General features: G+C 47.4%; 1 protein-coding gene across 3 annotated transcripts in view; it reads right to left on the bottom strand.

Moving 5' to 3' along the window:
* SPATA13 (spermatogenesis associated 13) overlaps positions 1-20322 on the bottom strand; it is a 78615-nt gene that overhangs the window by 6291 nt on the left and 52002 nt on the right. For all 3 annotated transcript variants that reach the window (XM_044913218.1, XM_021678233.1, XM_021678234.1), the window contains 5 exons: positions 8633-8769; positions 7065-7244; positions 6537-6722; positions 4643-4822; positions 2615-2847 (listed from right to left, as the gene is read on the bottom strand). In XM_044913218.1, coding sequence (XP_044769153.1) covers positions 2615-2847; positions 4643-4822; positions 6537-6722; positions 7065-7244; positions 8633-8769 — 916 coding nt within the window. The remainder of the gene's footprint in view (positions 1-2614; positions 2848-4642; positions 4823-6536; positions 6723-7064; positions 7245-8632; positions 8770-20322) is intronic.

Here is a 20322-nt window from a genome sequence, read left to right as displayed (position 1 = left end):
AGGTACCAAGAAAACAAACTACAGTTCTAATCACCACACAGACTACAGCAGAGCGTGGCTTGTACTGGAAAGTTTGACGTTCAGGTTTTGCTCAGCGTTAATTTGGGGACACATAAACCAATCATCTAGCTAATGAGCTAAATTCTTTACTTTCCAGCACTTTCCTGTGTCTTATGAGATAGACAGAGCCTTTGAATCTCAGTGGCACCGAATTAGATCCTCCTGCTCAGCAAGGAAAGAAAGCCTTGGAAGCAGATTCTATTGTCTATTTACCAAACACAAATAACTCAGCCCCTGGGAAGTCCCTGGACATTCCCCCACAAGGCAGACCCTGCTGCCTCTAGACAGGCCTATTCACATTCAGCAGCAGAGCACAAAGGAAGAACAAAATAGACACAAGGGGACTGTCCAAATAATGGAGCAACCAGTCACCCCAGGCCTCCAGCAATGAAGAAAGTGTACAAAATAATTGTACATTTTTCCTACGAGTTTTCCTGTCAATTCTAGGAAAGAGGCAGAGTATATTGTTTTTTTGAAAAAAAAAAATTGTTTTGTTTTCCTGAAGACAAGGAAATGGGTTTTCTGTCATTTCCTTTAAAAGGATTTTTTTGGGGCAGGGGGGGAATAGCCAAAGTATGCAAATGCCTCATAGTGAAAAATGCCCTTAAAAGAGAAAAATTAACTGCTGAAGGATGATGTATAGACTCTTGGTCATACCTTGCCCATCTTGGAATGTACCAATCTGCTTGCCCCCGTCTGTCAGGATGTCTCTGCTTCTTATTCTCTTATATGTTTTCTCTAGCTCCTCATCATCGTGTGTTTTTATTCTTTAACATTTTCTGCAAATTTCTGGCTCTCTTGACTTTGCTATTTTCCTTGCACTCATGTTTTCTGATTTTTCCATCAGAAAAAGAAAAAAAATATATGTATATAGCTCTCTTCCCTTTTATCTATTTCAATGAACTCCTTTCTCTTTTTCCTTTAATCTTAATTTTTTAAATGGACATCCACATCTAGGTTCTACTGTTTGGCAACCTAGCTCTTTTTTTCCTTCCAGCTTCCACTCTAATTGCAAAAAGATCCCTTTTGCAAGCTCCGTGGCTCCACAGGAGTCCGGCAGCAGACAGGATGAAAGAAAGCTCCGTTCTGCACACCCTGCAGGGCCAGGCGCTGCCATGGATAATCTGACTGCTCTCAGGGTGACACTTAGCTGTTAAAACCCACAACTGTTGTGGTTTGGCACAGCAAATTTCCTCTGGGTACAACCCTGTCCCCCCGCCCCCAATACTAGAACCTCTCAAGATCGTCTGTTCAAGGGCTGCAGGTGCACTGAAAGCTTTGTACCGGTGACATGGATGTCACGGGTGAAGTGTGGTTCTTACCTAAAACAGTAAGCTTTATCCTAAAACCTTGCCCACTGGCATTCCGGTTCTGGCCTGGTGAGAACACAGCAATGACCCAACCAGTGCCAGCTAAAGGCACCGCACAGTTGGGAACTGCACATCTCGGGGAATGGCATAGGATGGCATGCCCATTCCAACACTGAATGGGTGAGATCTTACAAAAAACCACAGCATGGTTATACATTATTCTGCACATGCAGGAAAACAGGGAGTTGTTATTAACTAAGCAATGGATAACTTTTTGGCTCCCCTAGAAGAACTTAGTTAAGGACAAAGCAAGTCCCACAAGGAAATGGAGCATCTGGGTAACCATGATGAGAAGCCCCGTGTCCAAGCACAAGGGGATGGGGTGGAACAGATCACGGAGACGGAGCAAGCACCCAGGTTGGGCAAGAAAGGTCTTAGGGGCACTTGGGTGGCTCAGTCAGTTGAGTGTCTAACTGGTTTGGGTTCAGGTCATGGTCTCAGGGTTGTGAGATCAAGCCCTGTGTTGGGCTCTGCGCCCAGCAGAATCTGCCTTAATTCTCTCTCTCTCTCTCTCCCTCTGCCCTTCCCCCTGCCATGCATGCTCTCTCCCTCTCTCTTTCTTTAAAATAAATAAATCTTTAAAAAAAAAGAAAGGGCTTAGAGCTGAACAGGACCTCAGCGGGATGCTTCTCCAAGCTAACCCTTCACTAACTGTATCCTTGAGATTCCCCACTCTTCAGAAGTTTAAACTTCGGTAGTCCTCACCCTTCTGTAAAGTAACTTTTTGTTGCAATACCTGATACTGCTCTGAGGGTGAGCTGCCCTAGGAGGGGAAGCAAAGTATTTCTGAAACTGTATTCACATTGGTGTCTTTTAAAAATTGTTCTTTTAACTACAGCGTAGCTACAAAAGAGGATCAGACATCAGTTTTAAGGACCAACAGTACAATACAAATCCCTGTGTGCTCATGACACAGTTTAAGAATTATTCTTAATTTTTTAGTATCTCTAGGAATGGATATTCTGGAGCCTCTTCAATGACCCTGTTTCAAGACCTCATAATCTTGAACATTCTAAGCAAGGTGACAATTTCTTCCATGAGGCTAACCGAGAGTGTCAGGAGGACACCTAAGCCCGCCTGCCGCTGCCGCTCCGCGCAGCCGTGAGTGCCGGCCCGGGGACCCAGGGTGCGCGGCCGAGAGAGGCGGCGTCGCGTCGGGCCCGTGGCGCGCGCGCCGCCCTCACCTGTGCTCCTGCGTGGTGTACTTGAGCAGCTCGGCCAGCTGCAGGGGGTACTTGCAGATCTTCTGCACTGGGGTGAGCAGGAAGCCGTCGATGGCGATGTCGATCATCTGCTGGAGCAGGCGGCAAGCTTCAAAGAAGTGTCTGTACCTGCCCTGCTTCATCAGGTTGGACAGCTCGGCGCAGGCGCCCGGATGGTTGTTACAGTACTCGGAATAGATGGCAAAGCCCTCTTGCTGGGAAGGGAAGCGCAGCGGCGTCAGGTTATCGGCAGGCATTGGGCCATGATGTCTTCGGGCGGGGGGAGGGGGGGTAATGTACAGACTGGGGGTGGGAGTGGCTGGAAGGGAGGAGGGGCTATCTTTGCGGGGTGGGGGCTCTAGGACTCGGTGCCCTGGTCCCACTCGAAGGCCCCTTCCGTGTACCCCAAAAGTCGCACGTGGCTTCCCTGGGAGAGCGGCACCCGCTGCACCACTGTGTCCGCCCTAGCTCTGCTCTAAGGAAAAGGCAGGCACTAGGCACAAATCCAACTCTCTCCCCGTCGTCCTCTGATAGACGTGGTCGTGCCCATGACCAAGTGAGCATTCGAAGCCACCACCCGCTCCCCTCACTGCGCCCCTCTTTAACATCCTACCACCTGGCTTCCACACACTGTCCCCTCTGACGTCCGATCGAAAGCCCCCGGCCCACCTCCTTTCTCCTCCGCTTCTCGCTCGCAGGCTGCCGCCGCCCTGCCAGCCCCGTGCACACGGCCTGGGCTTCCCCCGGCTTCCGTGGCTGCCGGCTCGCAGTCGTCTCCCCTGCCCACAGCTGTGGGTCCTGCAGCCTGCGCCCGCCCCACGGTTTGTCCTTATCCATGCTCAACACGACAGGTCTCCCACCAGACTCCTACTTCCCTACAAGACAGGTTCTCCTAACCCACCCATCAATTCTTTGAGACCCAACAACCTGCAGGCGGTTCGGACTGCCGCTTTTCGATGTTCCCCAAGACCAGTTTCGTCAGCTGGTTCTCAGAAATTCCCACGCCGACATGGCTGTCCTTCCGCATGCCCACTGCAGCCACCCCTACCCCGGCCCCCTCTGCCTGGAACACAGCAGCCACACCTCGTCCCTCAGCTAGACTCTGCCGCAAGGCCCACACAATCCAGAGGCTCCACCTTCCCCAGGCCCTGCCCCGCCTGCAGCCTGACCTTCGCTGACCTCTGAAGCCTCTCTCTTGGAACCTTCTGCTCTGGCCAAACAGGCCCGGTGCACTCGTGGGGCTGATCTTCCTGCTGCTGCGGCCACTACAGCGTTATTTTCAGCTGTTTAAAGTTAACCCACTCCGGAGGGTCCACTCGGCTTCCACTGCCTCTGTGTAGTCACTGTGGTCAGTACCGCCACCGGAGGAGGTAGCTGTCGTCACTGCTGTCACTAGTCCAATGATTACACCCACTGGGCTGGGAATAAAGTCTCCTTCCTCTGAAACCTCTTAGTATTAGACATGGGCAGTCGCTCCCCAATTTTAAGCTCGCCATGATCACAAGACTGTTCTGAGGCACTTTCGGTGCCCCAAGCAGGGGTCCCAGAGCCACACACCTCGGTCTGAATCCACACCTGCCCCTTACTCAGGTGTAACCTTGTGTCAGTTACTCTCTGGGCTATAGTTTCTGCATGGGGAAAATGGGGAAAATAATCATACCTTCTCCGTAGCAGTACCCGAGCTAATATAAGCAAACCCTGGAAACACTGCTTAACATACAATAGTCCCTTAATAGGTATTATGAGAAATTACTCCAAACACAACCTCCTAAAACCCTCAAAGCTGCATAAAAGCGGGAAGATTCTGAAATCTGGAGGTATTTAGGTAAAGACTAACCATATAAGCCAAGCAACTTAATTTACAGCTGACGTCTCCATTCCCTAGGAGATTAATCCAGCAAACAAAGCAAGAAACAAAACAGAACAAGAAGGACTCCTTTCTAGAATGGAGAAACATTTCAAAATTATTTAACCGGATGTTATATTAATAAGAAATAACAGGTGACATACATGTTGAAGAAAGCAGGATCCTATTTCACTTAAATGAGGTTCCTCTTTATTGTATTGTTTCTCAAGGTCTTTCAGGAACTTTCTTTGGAATTTGTAAATATCTTCAATGTTTCCAAAAATGGTGGCTAGTTGTGCAACAGTGAACATTCCCGTGTGCTTGCGACACTGTCGAATATAGCCCTGCAAAACAGCAAAGTAAACTTTTAAAAATTAATCTGCAGAGTCACAGAAATTATTTAGTTGAATAATATAGCTTTTGGGGCCCAAAGCCATTATCTTGGAAGGGATTTTAATGAAAGAAAATTATTTTAACCCTACGGGTCCCTGTTGGGATAAACATACCTCCGTGACTCCACGGTGCTATGAATATTTTAAAAACAAAAGGGAAGAGAACAGGTGCATGTGGCTGGATGTGTAAAGCAAGAAACTATATAATAAAGTTTTCAGATTATGCTCCTGAAACAAAGTTGCTTGGTTTCAAATATTAAAGCTCCAACACTGGGACTGTCACACTTTTTCCTAAACTCTTAAGATAATCATTCTCCCATCCCTAATTTCATTTCACAGCTGAGAAGACCTGTCAAATACAGAAAGCCACAGCTTGCTGAACAGCTCATGCAGCCGGCTCAGTGTCACGGCAAAGAGCCAAGAAGATCTTACCCAAGGATTCCACCATCACCTACTTTCTATATAGAGCATAAAGCTGCAGATCTTTAATCCAAGGCCTGCACGGATTAGAGTACTATTCATTCTCCCCCTAGTTGTACTATGGCTGGGGTAGGAGTTAGTGTGGTGGGAAGGAAAGGCCATAAATATGTGTAATACTTATCCCCACATCAGCATCTTGTAATTACACAGCCTAAGTGGCCTGGCTGATAAAATACATACCGAGGACTATTTGGTATGAACTTTAACAGAAAGACAATGTAAAGGTTCAAAATACAGGCTCTAAGGCAGGACTGGTTTAAATCCCAACCCCACCACTTTACTTGCTATGTACCTCAGTTCCCTCATCTGTAATGGGGGGGGGTGGTGATAATAGGACCAGCTGATGAGAGCGTTTGTAGAAGTTAATCCAGGTTGAGGGATGGCACAAAGTCAAAGCTCAACAATCATTAGCCATGACTTATTTTCCTAAAATGGCAGTTTAAAGAAACTCCCTTAACTAGACACTTACATGGAACAAGATTGTTAGCATCAATAAGATAAACATCGCTCAATCTTTATGGGGCCAGTTAATCCAATTCCAAAATGGGCACTTGTCTCGCTTCAGCTTGTCTTCAGCGCTGAATGTTTGCAGCTGAGCTGAGAGTGCAGAACTCAGCATTCACAGCCAGGACAGCGGAATGAGGAGACAGGGCCAACACCAGTGTAGCATCAGGCTCGTACAGAACCCACAGAGACAAAGAATATCACGGGAGAAACAGAATTTACCGCACAGTAGAATACCATGACACTGCAGAACATGGCCTAGGATGTCACTAAGTAAAACCGATTTTTCTTTTTTTTTGGTCTGCATCTACATGACTCAGAACCTAATCTGTGAGTCAGTGATTAGATGTAATGGGATTGTAAACAGTGACAGACCTTTGTAAAATTACGTGGGTTTCACTGAAAAGGTGTTGCCTCCTCTGAAAGTCGTTCACTCTGAATAACCTCAGGAAGTCAGTCCTCAGAGAGATAGTTGCATAGTGCCCAGAAAAGAAAACTGACTACAACAGAGAGCCACTGATGCTCACCAGGGCAGATAAGTATTTAATGAGGGCGGAGTCTGTGCAGGGACCACATGGGCAGAAAGGGGCAAGGAGAAGGGAAGACTACAAAAAAGTAAGTATATAAAATGAGGGTCTGACTGAGGACCACCGTGGCCAGGCCACAGGGCCTGGGGTCTTACCTCACAGATGTCCTTGAGGTGCTTGATGTACACCCGCTCAGTGTTCATGATCTCCTGGATGACATTGGTCCTCATCTGGTGCTTGCTCTCCAAGTGTTTGTGGCGGTTCTTGCTGGCATCCTCCTCCTGCTCCTCGCCCTGGGTGCTGCTGGAATTCTCCGACAGTTCTTCCTGATTGACACGCAACTGCGGGCCACACACAGGTGACAAGTGACTTGGGGGGAAGGCCCCCCAGGTTTCCACTTCTCCAGGCTGTGAGGAAGACAGCCTGGCCCGAGGCTAAGTCTTCAAGTACTGGGCAGAGCCACGGCTGGGCCAGTGGCTCCAAGCATGGCAGCAATGCCAAACAACCAGATGACCATGGTTGGAATGTTTCCTTCAATCCAGTCTAATTTCTGAAAGCTTTCATTTAAATGATTACAAAGAACTGAACCTGCACTGATTGAGTGGACTTGAGCCTGACAGCACGGTTCTACCGCTCCCCCACAGACCCGTCGTGAGAAGGGCTTGTGAGCGCCGCACACTTACTCTGACAAAGCTTGCGGGGAACCAGGCTTCCTTGTCCTCATTCCGGCCCCACCACCAGTCCTTGTTAGAGGCTTCCAGAACCTGGATGACATCTCCTGCCTTGAAGCCCAGTTCCTGGTCATCCATGGTCACGTGGTCCCACAGGGCTTCTGCACAGACCACACTGCCATCACCGATCAGCTGTAATGGGGACACGTGCTTAGTGCAAAACCAGGCAGGCAGAAGGGCAAGGGACGTGCTCTCCCAGGAGGGGCATGGACACCTTCTACCTCATACTTGCACACACTGTTGGCTTGTGGTCAATACTTCACGTTTGACTGTTACACAAAATGAGTTTCCGTATTATGGAAAATAAAATGAGGTGGGCATCTCTTATACGCTCTTAAAGGAAACCCCAAATCTACTTTTTTTTTTTTATAAGACAGTATAAAAATGGCTCACTGATCTATATGTCAGTTACCTAATGAATGTGAATATCTGGAATATTCACCCCCAAAATGGTTTCTGAGCAGACAACACGGAGCCAGGCCTCTAATGATTATGCACATACTTTATTGCCAAACCCTCACGACTTCCGCTAGAACTTACTCTTCAGACTTCATTCACAGTCTGAATAAAATTTTAATCTAACTTTATCATCTACAACCATTCAAGAGAACACAGCCTGATCTACAGATATTTAACAGCTACTTTAAAAAGGAAAGGATAGACACAACTCACCTGTTAGTCAGCCACAGGGGTGGATGGCTGCAGGTCCCCTCAGCACCCCGGGACATCATCATATTCTACAGCAACAACTGGTATTACTAACGGAGATGCTAACTCACTGAGAACTGACACTCCACAAGCTCAATTCAAGAACTCCAAAAGCTAGTAAGTGCCTTCTGGAAAGATTTCCATAAAAAGGGCTGAAGATGCACAGTGGTGGAAAGAACACCCGATTTGTAGTGAGAAATATGTGGTTAATTTCAGCTCTGCCTTTTACTAGCAAATGACACAGCCTCTTAGTTTCAGAATATTAAAATACGGGTAATAACTGCAATTTTAACATCTACCTCTTAGATTGGCTGTGAGATCTTTCTGAGATAATGTTAGGAACAGCATTTTGTAAACTGAAAAGCACTCCCCAAACACCAAGCAGCAGTCGCTGCCTTTATTAAGTAGAGCGGTGAGCGAGCTTTAGTTATCTGGAAAACTTAAACGATCCTCGAAAATGCTAGAATGTCAGAGTTCTAGGTTTTAGAATATGTTTGGTAAGAAATAATCAAGGGGGGCACCACTGGGTGGCTCAGTCAGCCAGGCGTCCGGCTCCTGATTTCGACTCAGGTCATGATCCCAGGGATAAGGAATCGAGCCCCACGTTGGGCTCTATGCTCAGCGGGGAGTCTGCTTGAGATTCTCTCCCTCTGCTCCTCCCCCAACTCATGCTCGCTCGCTCTGTAATAAATAAATCTTTTTAAAAAGAGAGAGAGAGGAAAAGAAGAACCAAGAGGGCAAAGTCTGAAGTGATTCTGCCCCCTGAAAATGGAGCATCCAAGGCTCACCACTGTTGAGTGTGACCCCAGTACCTCGTTGATGGCCAGCTGCTCCCCACCCGGCTGTAGGTATCTGGGGTTGGCCTGGCACAGGTCTTCATAGCTATAGTCCTCCTCACTGCCGTTGTCATCCACTAAGGCCGCAGACTCTGCACCTCCATCTGAAGAAACTAGAAAAGAAATGGCATGGTTTATGGTTAAAAGGACACAGCTAACAAAAAAAACATTTTAATGACAAAATAAATGACCTTTGAGAACATGCCCCCAAGGGGAAGCAATCATTTGTGTCGTACCCAGAATAAGGCATCTTTAGAAAACGCCTACAGATCTATCGATCCAAAGGTAGCAGTCATGCGCGGAGCCGGGGTCGAGTGTTACAGTGAGTGGGAAGGAGAGCATTTCAGAGAAGACTGCCGATGTTAACACACAGCATTATTTTGTCACTTAGGATACTGAGTAAACTATGTGTGATCTGCCTGGCAATTTGTGCTCCACAGTGGACATAAAATACATAAAACGCAGATCATATTTCTAAGTCCTGTGTTGGTAAGCTTGAGGAGATAAAGAAATGAAAATATAATCATTTTTAAAAAGTGTGTGGCTTCCATCTTTCACCTTCAAGGCAGTGGTGCTACTAAAATCAAAAAGTGTTGATAGTGCCCTAAGTGGAAACACGTAGTCATTCTTTCTAGGTGTCCATAATATGAAAAGGTTGGAACTTACGATACCAGGGTTAGGAATGAGATAGCACCTTTGCCAAAAAGGAGAGAAGATCTTTTAAGGATGGGTACAGCATTCTGGACTGCCCACCTTGGCATTCAGATTTCTCTTCTTCCTGGGACAGTGGGCTACTCTCACCATGGCTAATCTGTCATCCAGCAGAGGGAATTATAAAGAGAAAGAACATTCCTTGTGAAGAAGACAGAGGAAGCCTTCGTGGTAGTAGCTGGCTTGTTAAGATACTTGAGATGACTCTTGAGAACAAAATGTGGCTCGATCTGAAGCACACGGTATATGGACACCCGTCCATCTAATAGAAGATGAGACTTGAAAAGTAAAGTGGGGGGTAGGGGTGCCTCAAGGATCTACAGTGAGCAGTGGGGCAGCTCCTTCAGGATTCTGAGTAGGAAGCAACAGGTTTTGAAGACAGGCCCCCTAACACTATAGAACGGGTCTGAGAGTCCCAGAACCTGGTCTGAATTCTAGCCCTGCCCCTCTACAGGCATGGGACACCCAGCAACTTCCTCTCTCTGAGCTTCCTCCTTCTGTTGTACAAACTATTTTCTTTCTCTTTGGAGAATGAGGTGGTGGTGTGTGTCAAGTTCCTAGCATCTTTGATTCATGGTTGGGACTCCCTAAAAGAGGGTTCTGTGATGATGGCAGCACATGTGGTGGGAGCCGGGCTAGAGAAGGACCCTGCCACAGTTGGGTGAGGGAGGGGCTGGAGGTACTCCCTGTATCTCCCTAGTTTCCTTTACTTGGCCTGAATTCATCATCATAATTGTAGTCCTGTCCATGCGTGGTGAGGAAAACTTAAGAATCTGACACATGTAATATGATCCTAGAACTAATTTTCATGGTGTTGATCACCACCCATTGTTGCAAATCTTTCTCAATAGTTATCATTGTTTTAGTGTAAGAATTTTAGGCTCAGTTTACAGATTGTGTTGCTTTTATTTTTTTATTTTTAATTTTTTTGAGAGAGTGTGCGTGTGCAAATGGAGTGGGGGGAGGGGCAGAGGGTGAGGGAGGCAGAGAATCTTAAGCAGGCTCCATGCCCAGCACAGAGCCCGAGGTGGGGCTCCATCTCATGACCCTGAGATCGTGACCTGAGCCAAAATCCAGAGTCGGACACTTAACCAACTGAGCCACCCAGGTGCCCCCAGACTATGTTTCTTTTAAAAAGTTGTTCACGATAGCAGCCTGGCTGAAGTGACAGGAGGGAAGCCATGGGGCCTGGTATGCAGAGCTTGGGGCCATGGTCTGGGGCTGGACGGGTCTGTGGACTACCTGCAATGCAGCTTGTCCAGATGGGATGGGCTGCAAATGTAAAAGGCATGTCAGATTTTGAAGACTTAGTACAAAATTAGGAATAGAAATATTTCATTTAAAAAAAAAGTTGTTTAGTTGAGAAACAAGACCTGTCCCCTGAGGGTAGTTACTAGAAATCCAGATTTGCAAGTCCTTGCAAAAGGCAAGAGCAGAGAGCACTCTCCCACTGCAATCTCAAACCAGTCTTCCTCCTTCCCAGCACACTGGCCTCTTTTTTTGTTTGTTTTACAAATATTTTTTTATTAAGATTTTATTTATTTATTTATTTGTCAGAGAGAGAGAGCACAAGCAGGGGGAGTGGCAGGCAGAGGGAGAAGCACACTCCCCACTGAGCAAGGAGCCTGATGGCGGGATTTGATCCCAGGACCCTGTGATCATGACCCAAGCCGAAGGCAGAGGCTTAACTGACTGAGCCACCCAGGTGTCCCCATACTATCTTCTTTGACTTTGCTTTCTTGTTAATTCTACCAGTAACGGGATTTTCCAAGTCATCACTGACTTCATCCTCCATTGCTCTGCTGTCAGCTCGACCTGCACAAACAACATCCTTGAATTTCAGTTCTCCTCGCCATTCCCTGGTGCGGCACCTCGGTACCAGTCTCTCCAACCAACCCTCCGTCTCCTCAGTCTCATTCAGGGAAGATCAGAGCCTGTATCTGAGAGGGGTACATACAAGTGAGCTGCCTCAAGGATGAACGGATGCAGGGGAGGAATGTCCCTGGGGCTGACCACAAAGTCTAGAAGCAGACGGAAGCTCTCCAGACCCTTGGCAATGCCTGGCAGACCCCTAGCTTGTTGACTGATTCATCAGGGAAAAGAGGCAGCACCTGGCCACGGCAATGCAGGTGGTCCAGACGAGGGGAGTGCAGGCAAGTGGGCAGCAGGGAGCCAATTGCAGGTGTGCGTGCACCCGAGTGTGTGTCCGTCCCCAGTGGGAGGCGATGCCACACAGCAGGGCATTCCTCTGGAGTGCGGTGCTGGAGGTGTGTCTGTTGCCCAATGCTGAGGGGTGGGGGGGGGGTTGAGTGGGGCCCTGGAGAAAGGCCACCTTGTCTGAGAAATGTGCGTGAGCTGTGTAAGAACCCGGATACCGTCTGGTACTTCGGCCTCCTATGCTGTGGTCAGAGTGCTTGCAGGCGGAGAACATGAGGTCACCCAGTCTAGGGCACTTTCCTGGTGTGTGTACTTGGGGGAGAGGGGTGGAGGGAGAAAGTCTTGAGGAAGCAAATATAAACTTTGTACACGCATGAGTCTTTCTTATTAGACTACAAAAACCCAAACCAAAAACCAAAACCAAAAACCCAAACCAAAAAAGCCCCACTAAACCACCGGAAGCCTTGGAGCGGCTGCTGGACTACCAGGCCCAGCAGCTACCCTCCAACGGCTGAACTGTTCTACTGCTCTTGCCTTAGCCAACACTGATCTGGCATAACCTGGACAGATGGCATTCATCCTATCATTTTTCAGCCGTGGCTACGGAGCCAAAAGGAGGGAAACGCCAAGAAAAGAAAGGTACTTGGGCCTCCTGTCCACAAGAAAGCCCTGAAAATGACACTTTTTCCCTCAAACACCCACTGAACACCATTTTCCAGGGAGAAGTCTTTACCATCTGATCTGGCTGTTGCTACGAAAATCAGTAAGGGGGGGAATAAGCCAGTGGTGATAACGCACAAACTCACAATTTACAGGAGTCTAATGAGAAAGGGATTCCATTGAAAAAATGCTAAACCTCCACAAGAGGTAGTGGCATAAAGCTGTCTGGAAATTTTCATCTACTGAATGATCTGAGTTGCTTTCATAAACACTTAGAAAACTATCTCTGGTTGAGCTGCACCATGAGAAAGATTTCCACAGTGTGGATTAATGTTTACTAATCATTACAGAAACAAGATGGTTCTAGGGGCTAGGTGGGGTCAGCTGACTTAGCCTTCCAGTGGGTAAGTGAGGTAGGGCAGGAGGCCTGCGGTGAAAGCCTAAGGAATGTGGAGTAAAAATACCTGGGCAAATACCCTAGCTTTACTGACTTTCTAGCTAAATGACCTTGGCGCCAGGTGCTTATCCTCTTCCAACCTCAGTTTTCCCGTCTGTAAAATGGGAGTAAGTTTACACGTTTTATCTACTCAGAGGTCATTCTTTTTCTTCTGCCTCGCGCATCCCACATCCAGCTCATCAGCAAATCCTGACTCCCCCTGAGAACAGGTGCAGAATCTGGCTTGTTCTCACTGCTCTCCCATCTCTCCAGCCAGGTCACCCCAGCAGCCCCTCCCCGCTAGCTGTGATTCTCCCCAAAGTAGCTAGAGCCATCCTGTCACTCCACCACTCCAAACCATCCAGGGGAGAAAGGCCAAGACCCTGAAGATGGGCCCCCCAACCCCACCGCAAACACACTCTGCACTTCCCAGCCCTGTCACTCAGCTCTGGCTCTGTTGGCTGCTCTCTTCCTGGCCCGGGTCTCCCCCGTCCGGGGTCGCTGTTCCCTGGGCCTGATATCCTCCCCCAAGCACACGAGACTCAGGCAAGTCCCTCCCTGACCAGCCCGTTCAAAACCACCCCTCTCTCCACCTCTGCTCTTCTTTCCGGATTCATTTCTCTCCACAGCATCTCTGACCATCTAATATACTTTGTGTGTTGTCTGTCTCTCCAACTAAAATGCAAACTACATAAAGGCAGTGATTTTGTCAGCTTTGTTCTTAACTGTATTTCTAGTACCCGGCCACTGCCTGGCACACACAGGCACTCACTATTTCCTGGCTGGATGGATGAAAATACAACCAACACATAGTCCAAGAGCAGGGCTTTGGGGCAGGCAGACTTGGCTTCAAATAACAGTGCTGCATAAAAATCATTTCTGGTGTTTTGTTAGTAGTTTGAGTCCTTGGTCAAGTTTCTTTCTCAATGTTTCATCTGCCAAATTGTCCAATACAGATAGTAACAGGCATCGCCCGGGGTCATTTGTAAATCCTCAACAAGTAACTTATTGTTACATTACTGTGAACCTCAGGTGAAATGATACATAAAAGCACTATCTGAATAAACTGAAAAACATTGCACAAGTGCAAGATGGTTTCCCTCAGCATCACAATGCGCCAGGCACAGAGTGTTGTTTCGCGTGACTCGGCTCATATAATCCTCACGGCAATGCTATGTGGTGGGTAGTGCTGGTTTCCCCAACTTCCAGATGAGTAACTGACGCCGCGATAGGACACGGCGTGTGCGGCAGCAGTCAAGCCAATGTCCTCGCTCCTCCTTGCTGGCGCTGCCTCTGCCAGGACTACCCTTGTTATTAAGTGATAAGGCAAAGATGACTGGACAGAATAAAAATGGCTTACTATCCCAATCTTCGTACTTCCACAGCATTCTGGAGCGTAGCAATGTTCACCCATCTCCTGTCCCTCTTGCCTCCCTTTTCTTCCTACTCCTGATCCCGGGTCCCAGCTGGGTCTGCCAAGATATGATTTTCTGTTTTATCCTTTTCCCTTCACAATTTTCAAGTCCCTCTCAGTTGAGGACTCCTTGTTTCTGTCCTATAATTTACACACATTTTATGGAGTTGGGGTTTTCAGTGTCTGCTGTCTGGATGGGAGGGATTTTAGTGCTACAGTTTGATGTGGCCTCAGTGCATACACACTGTCTTGACATGTGTGTTGCCCTTCTGAGACCGTAACTTCCTTTAGGGAAGGGACAGAGTCCGTTTTTGTATCCCTGGCACCTCGCATAATACCTGGCAGAGAAAAGGCACTCAAAATATTGGTTTTTAACTGAATTGCAAATTGCTGATGAGTAAAGCTAAAGTTCCAAGATCTTTAACTATTTAACAGGGCTACACAGAGCTGGGTGCAAGGCCAGATGCACACGGTGGTCTTCCTGCTTGCCGTCCCCACCTGGCTCCCTGCCAGCCATCCTACAGCTCACTTCCAAGGTAAACTGGTTTTCTGTCTGTACCTTTTCTTTCTTTTTTTAAGTATAGTTGACACACGATGTTCCTTAAGTTTGAGGTGCGCCACATAGTAATTTGATAACACTGTGCTATATTCACAAGTGGAGCTCCCGCCTGTTCCCACAGGACGCTATCACAATATCATTGACTATATTCCTTATGCTGTGCCTTTTATTCCCGAGACTTACCCAAGGTGAACTTCTTAAAACATCGGTTTCATCATTTTCACTAGAAACTACATCGTAGTTATCAATTGCATCCTGACAAAATTCTCCTGCAGCAGTTCAAGGCCCTCTGTAATCCGACCCCACTCTACTTAGCAGATCTTCTCTCCCACTGTGTGCCGAAGCCCATGGTCACCTCCACCGGGCAGGCCTCTGCACAAACAGCAGGTCTGCGCCACTGGCCACGTGGATCGCAGGCTTCTTCACTCCACCTGATCACTTCCTCACTAAGTGAGTGTAGTCTCATTTAACCTAATGGCCTCAAAATCTTCAACTATAGATTAAGGTCAGTCATGGTGACTTTTTCTTTGGGAGAATATTGCATGATGTGGAGCTACGATAAATTCTCAATATGTACCTTCAGCAAAATTAGGAGAAATGAATATATTCTAATAATAAAAAGAGTAAATTTAATGTCTTCCTTCCTTTCCTCCTTTCTATTGTGTTTAAAAAAAAAAACCACAATAACATTAAATTAACCATCTTAGCCATTTTTAACTGTACAGTTCAACAGTGTTGTGTATTCGCATGGTTGTGAACAGATCGCCAGAACTTTTTCATCTTGCAAGATGGAAACCTTATACCCATTAAACACTAATTCTCCCTTCTTCCTACCCCCTTCCTTGGCAGCCACCTTCTTACTTTCTGTTTCTATGATTTTGACCACTTTAGATACTTTAAGTGGGGCCATACAGCATTCGTCCTTTTGTGACTGGCTTATTTCACTTAGCATCATGTCCTCAGGGTTCATGTGTGTAGCATGTTGTCGGAACTTCCTTCCTTTTAAAGGTAGAATAATACTCCATTGTATGTACACACCGTGTTTTCTATATCCATTCATCTGTGGATGTCCCTGGGTTGCTCCCCGCTCTTGGCCATGGTGAGTCATGCTGCAGTGAACATGGCTATGCACAGATCTCTTTGAGACCCTGCTTTGAATTCTTTGGGATGTACACCCAGAAGGGGGATTGCTGGATTACATGGCAACTCTATTTTAACTTTTGGAGGAACTTCCATACTGTTTTCCACCGTGGCTGCCCCACTGTATATGCTCACCCAAAATGCACAGGGCTCCAATTTCTCCACATCCTCACCAAATGTATTTCTTCTGTTGAATACATAGGTGTGGAAAAGCCATTTTTGAATACAATCTTGGAAACATGGAGCAAAGATTGTTGTGGATTGAAATCACTTTTAAAATCCCCCAAAGCCCTAGATACAGTAATATGAAAGCAGACACGGTGTGTTCTCTTTCCATAGCACTTCTTAAAGCTGCACTCAAGGGGCGCCTGGGTGGCTCAGTTGGTTAAGCAACTGCCTTCGGCTCAGATCATGATCCCAGGGTCCTGGGATCGAGCCCCACATCGGGCTTCTTGCTCAGCAGGGAGCCTGCTTCTCCTTCTCCCTCTAGCTGCTACTCCACCTGCTTGTGCTCTCTGTGTCAAATAAATAAATAAAAAATCTTAAAAAAAAAAAAAAAAAAAGCTGCACTCAAGCCCAAAGAGAACATCCTTCGCTATCTAAAAGCTCTGCATACTGATTTTTAGCACATAGCTCTGGCTCGGATCAATTCTGAAACACACCTTTTTCCATAGAGTAAATCCACAGAAAAATTCTAAGTCTGTATAAAATGAATTCTTAACATTCTTGTTGAATTGTCACAGTTAGCGTCCTTCTGGAAAGGCTGTTGTTCCCTGGGGGTCTCCCAGGCACTGCACTTGGGCCACCTTCTTCCTGTGGCATCCCCTACCTAGCCCTGTCCCTTCTGCAGTCGTACCTTGAGATTCAGCTCTGAGTTCTCCTCTCCCCCACCCCCACCCCCACCCCCACCCCCACCCCCGCCCCGGTTCCCTGCTTACTTCCTGAGTGAACCGGTCACCTCCCCAGGCCACATGCACAGCCCGGCCAGATGTGGCTTTAGGAACAACTGGAGAGAGCCACACATCCATAGAGCACAGACTATTTTTAAGTCAGCAGGACCGCTGCAAATACAGAGATAATACAACTAGAGATGACCTAAGGTTCCTTTTGTTTGTTGTTTTTTTTTTAAAGGCCAACAATAAACAGCTTCCACATTCCTAAGGGAAACATTCCTCAGGGACGCAACAGACATTCTTCTGTCTGGACTTATATTTTGCATTGGTGAAGGGATGAAACCTAGCTACAGACTCCAAAGGTGAATTTTTATGACAGGAAATATCAAACATCACCAACAATGGAAAATTTTGTTTTATAACATGTGCCAAAGGGTAAGGACTTCCTATAGGAGTCCGATTTACGCACACAGAAAACATGTCCTGGTGGGAGCTTTTCTCAGGACACACAACCCGTCTATTTCCCGTTTGGCTTATTTCTGCATGTTTAAGGGCTTTTGAGCAGAGGGATGGAATTTCAAAAGCACCGGTCTAGGAGTCTAGAGACCTTGGTGTGGGTCCAAGCAAGGCCACACAGAAAAAGACCCTGAGCTCCCTGAGTCTTCACTTTCTCATTGGCAATGGAGAAAAATGACGCATCTCTTAATGTGTCTCAGGCGTCCGTGGGGAGGGCCAGTGACAGGGTGCATGTGGAAGTGTTTTGTTACATAAAAAGAAGGTAAGAATGAACACAGCGGGCTTCACCATCAGCCACTTGATGTGAAGGTCACTGGATGTCAGCCGTTGTCACGATGCACCTCACCCCAACACGGACTACCTACCGAGCAGCCCTCCTCCCGCCGCGGGGCAGCTCCTCTGGGGGGACTTCCCCTCACCAAACCTGGCTGATTGCAGGGGAATTCCTACACTTAGAATAATCTGTTCAAAACATATATTTTAGAAAACCTCCTGCTGGTCACTCAAGACTTCCTCAGGTTCGAGATAAGCCCGTCTCACTTCCCATCTTCAAACCAGAAATAGCAAACTCAGGGGAGGGAGGCAGGCCAGCAGCTTGGGCTCAGGGTGTGAGCAGCTCTCACAGAGCCACCGCTGCAGGGGCTGAAACCCCAACGACCCAGACCACTCTTGAGCCATGGAGACTCAGACAGAGGGGACGAACCCGGTCCCAGGGGGCTGGCTTCAGTGTCAAAACACGAGACACTCCTTCCTCTTCAGTGGCTCCCGTGCATCCAACGGGGATGGCTCCCAATCACTTGGGGAATGTTTAGAATAAAGATTCCTGTCCTACGCTGGACCACGGAACCAAGTGCTCAGGGAGAGTGGGATGTTTGCTGAGAACTGATTTCCAAAAGCATGCCAAGTGATTCTGATGCCTGGCTAACTGTGGGAACCATGGGACTTGAAGGCCAAACTTACGTAAACCACCCACATGGATTTGTTTAGGATGGATGGGTTCTGTGGCTTGTCCGTGCAGCAAGCCACAATCTGGAGAGCAACGTACCCTGATCTCATTGGTGAAGACCTCTGCTTTAGCTACTTTGTACCACTGAATGTTCCCTATATTAACAAAAAGGACAAAATCCCTTTGTCCATGCCACCCTCTCCACGTGGAGCGACATTCTCATCCAAAGAGCCAATCAGATTCTGCCTCGTCGACTTTTAGGCAGCTTGGCTCCCACTTCTTAGTGATGGGTTCCATGACTTTTTGGCTCTCCTCCCTGTTATTCCCTGATCCCCTGCAGCAACAATCTCTGTCTCTGATGTTCCAGAAGCATGGTAGGGCTTACCACCTTTAAAATATTCATCACACTTATGTTATTATATTTTAGCTGTTTAACTACAATATTCTGGTTAGTTGTTCATGTACCTATCTCTTTATATCTGCCCCCACCCCTCTCCCAGGTAAAAGAACTTTTTAGGGAAAAGAAACATGCTTACCAGTCACTGTCACTTGACTGGGTGAAAGGCTTGAATGATTAGCTTTCATATCTAGAATTTAAAATGTTACCGTCACAAAAGTCACTATTATGCCTAATCAAGACCTGCAAACCATTTCCCATAAATAGTATTTTTGAGCCTTTTAAATGTATTGACAATAGGATCAAAAAGCGTCCTAGAAATGGACATGCTTAGCCTTCACTGATAACCTTTAATAGTGTCTATGGGTCTTTTGAAAATAATTCTCCCAACATATAGCTTTTCATCTGGATTCAACTTAGGGCCACTGCTGACTTCTGCTGCCTGGAGTGGTTGGTGATGCGAATAAGTTACATCACAACTGGGCTTCGTTTACACCAAACCCCCGACAGTGGATTTTGTTTCTGCAAATGGTTTAATGAGTTTTGTTTTAAACTACCTATGAATCATCTTCCCTCTTCTCAATTTAAGGCCAAAACTTACCCTAGAGTTGGGTCATATACATATATTCTATATCATTTGGAAAAGAGTCTGCTTGTGCTCATATGCCAAGTGGGTATTCAGAGCCCTCAGATACCAGGGTTTCGTATCCCCAAGACAACACCCCCGAGGTCTCCCGGAGCTCCACTCTCCCCTGGGAGCAGAGCAGATGGAGATACCTCAGCTTCCTCCCACTCTGGAAGCTTGCCCTCTGTCCCGTCTCCGATTCAGACATGGGATTTAGGCTCTCGGTTTCTCAGTGTCTTGCCATGAACCCTCAGGTTTTACCTTTGGCTTGTCCCTTGGCATCCTCTTAGCAAGCTGCTGCTCTTCCTTGGGTTTCTGGTTCTGACTATGGCTCCCCGGTCCACCATGCTGCCACCCGTGGATCTGTCCTGGACTCCTCTCCCCCACTTGGCTACCCCCCGACGGCTCTCTGGGCTGGGTTCACCACCCCCTCGCAGCTCCTGATGGTTGCTTCTTGGCTGGCTGCGCAAATCCTGAGCAAGAACCTATCTGGTTTCACCACATCCCCGGAATGAACTCTTAGTGTGTACCAGGCACTGCGCTAAACACTTAATATAAATCATCTTGGTCAAGCCTTGTAAGCATCTTGGAATTATTACTGTCCGTTTTTAGGGGAGGAAATTGTGGCTCAAAGAGGTTAAGTAACTGTTCCCAGGTGGTGGGGCTGGAATTCAAACCCAGGTCTGTCTGGCTCCAAAGCAATCCTGCTACGCACCTGCCTCAGTCCTGCCCTCACTTAGCTCACAGGGACCACGGCCCAGGGCCCACCCTCTCCCTGCCTGTCCCTGGCTGGAGCTTCCTCCTGAGAGAAGGGCCATCAGGCTGTCCCTCAGGGTCCCCCAACCCCTCCCCTGCCCCCCGCCCAATCAGGGTGCTCAAATAAAATAGAACCCAGAATTTAGCAAACTCAGTATTTTATCTTATGCTGGCATATCATTTAAAGTTGACTAAATACTGTGTTTGCTGTCATTTCCATTATATATATATATATGCTTAGTATAGCAAGTATATGAAAAAGTCTTTGGAACACACTGAGCCAGTAAACATTCAGAGCCGGAAAAGAGAAAATTCCTACAGAACCAGCCTTCCCAGTTAAAGAGAGTTCCTTCCTTTTCTTTCCAGCCAGGCTCATCGAAGGAACAGAGCCACCTGCGGTGGCAGGGCAGGAGCAGGGGAGCCTCATGCAATACGGCGGGGGGGGGGGGGGGGGGG

Source organism: Neomonachus schauinslandi, chromosome 3 (genome assembly GCF_002201575.2).
Source record: "Neomonachus schauinslandi chromosome 3, ASM220157v2, whole genome shotgun sequence".
NCBI lineage: Eukaryota > Metazoa > Chordata > Mammalia > Carnivora > Phocidae > Neomonachus > Neomonachus schauinslandi.
This window is presented reverse-complemented; position numbering and strand designations above follow the sequence as displayed.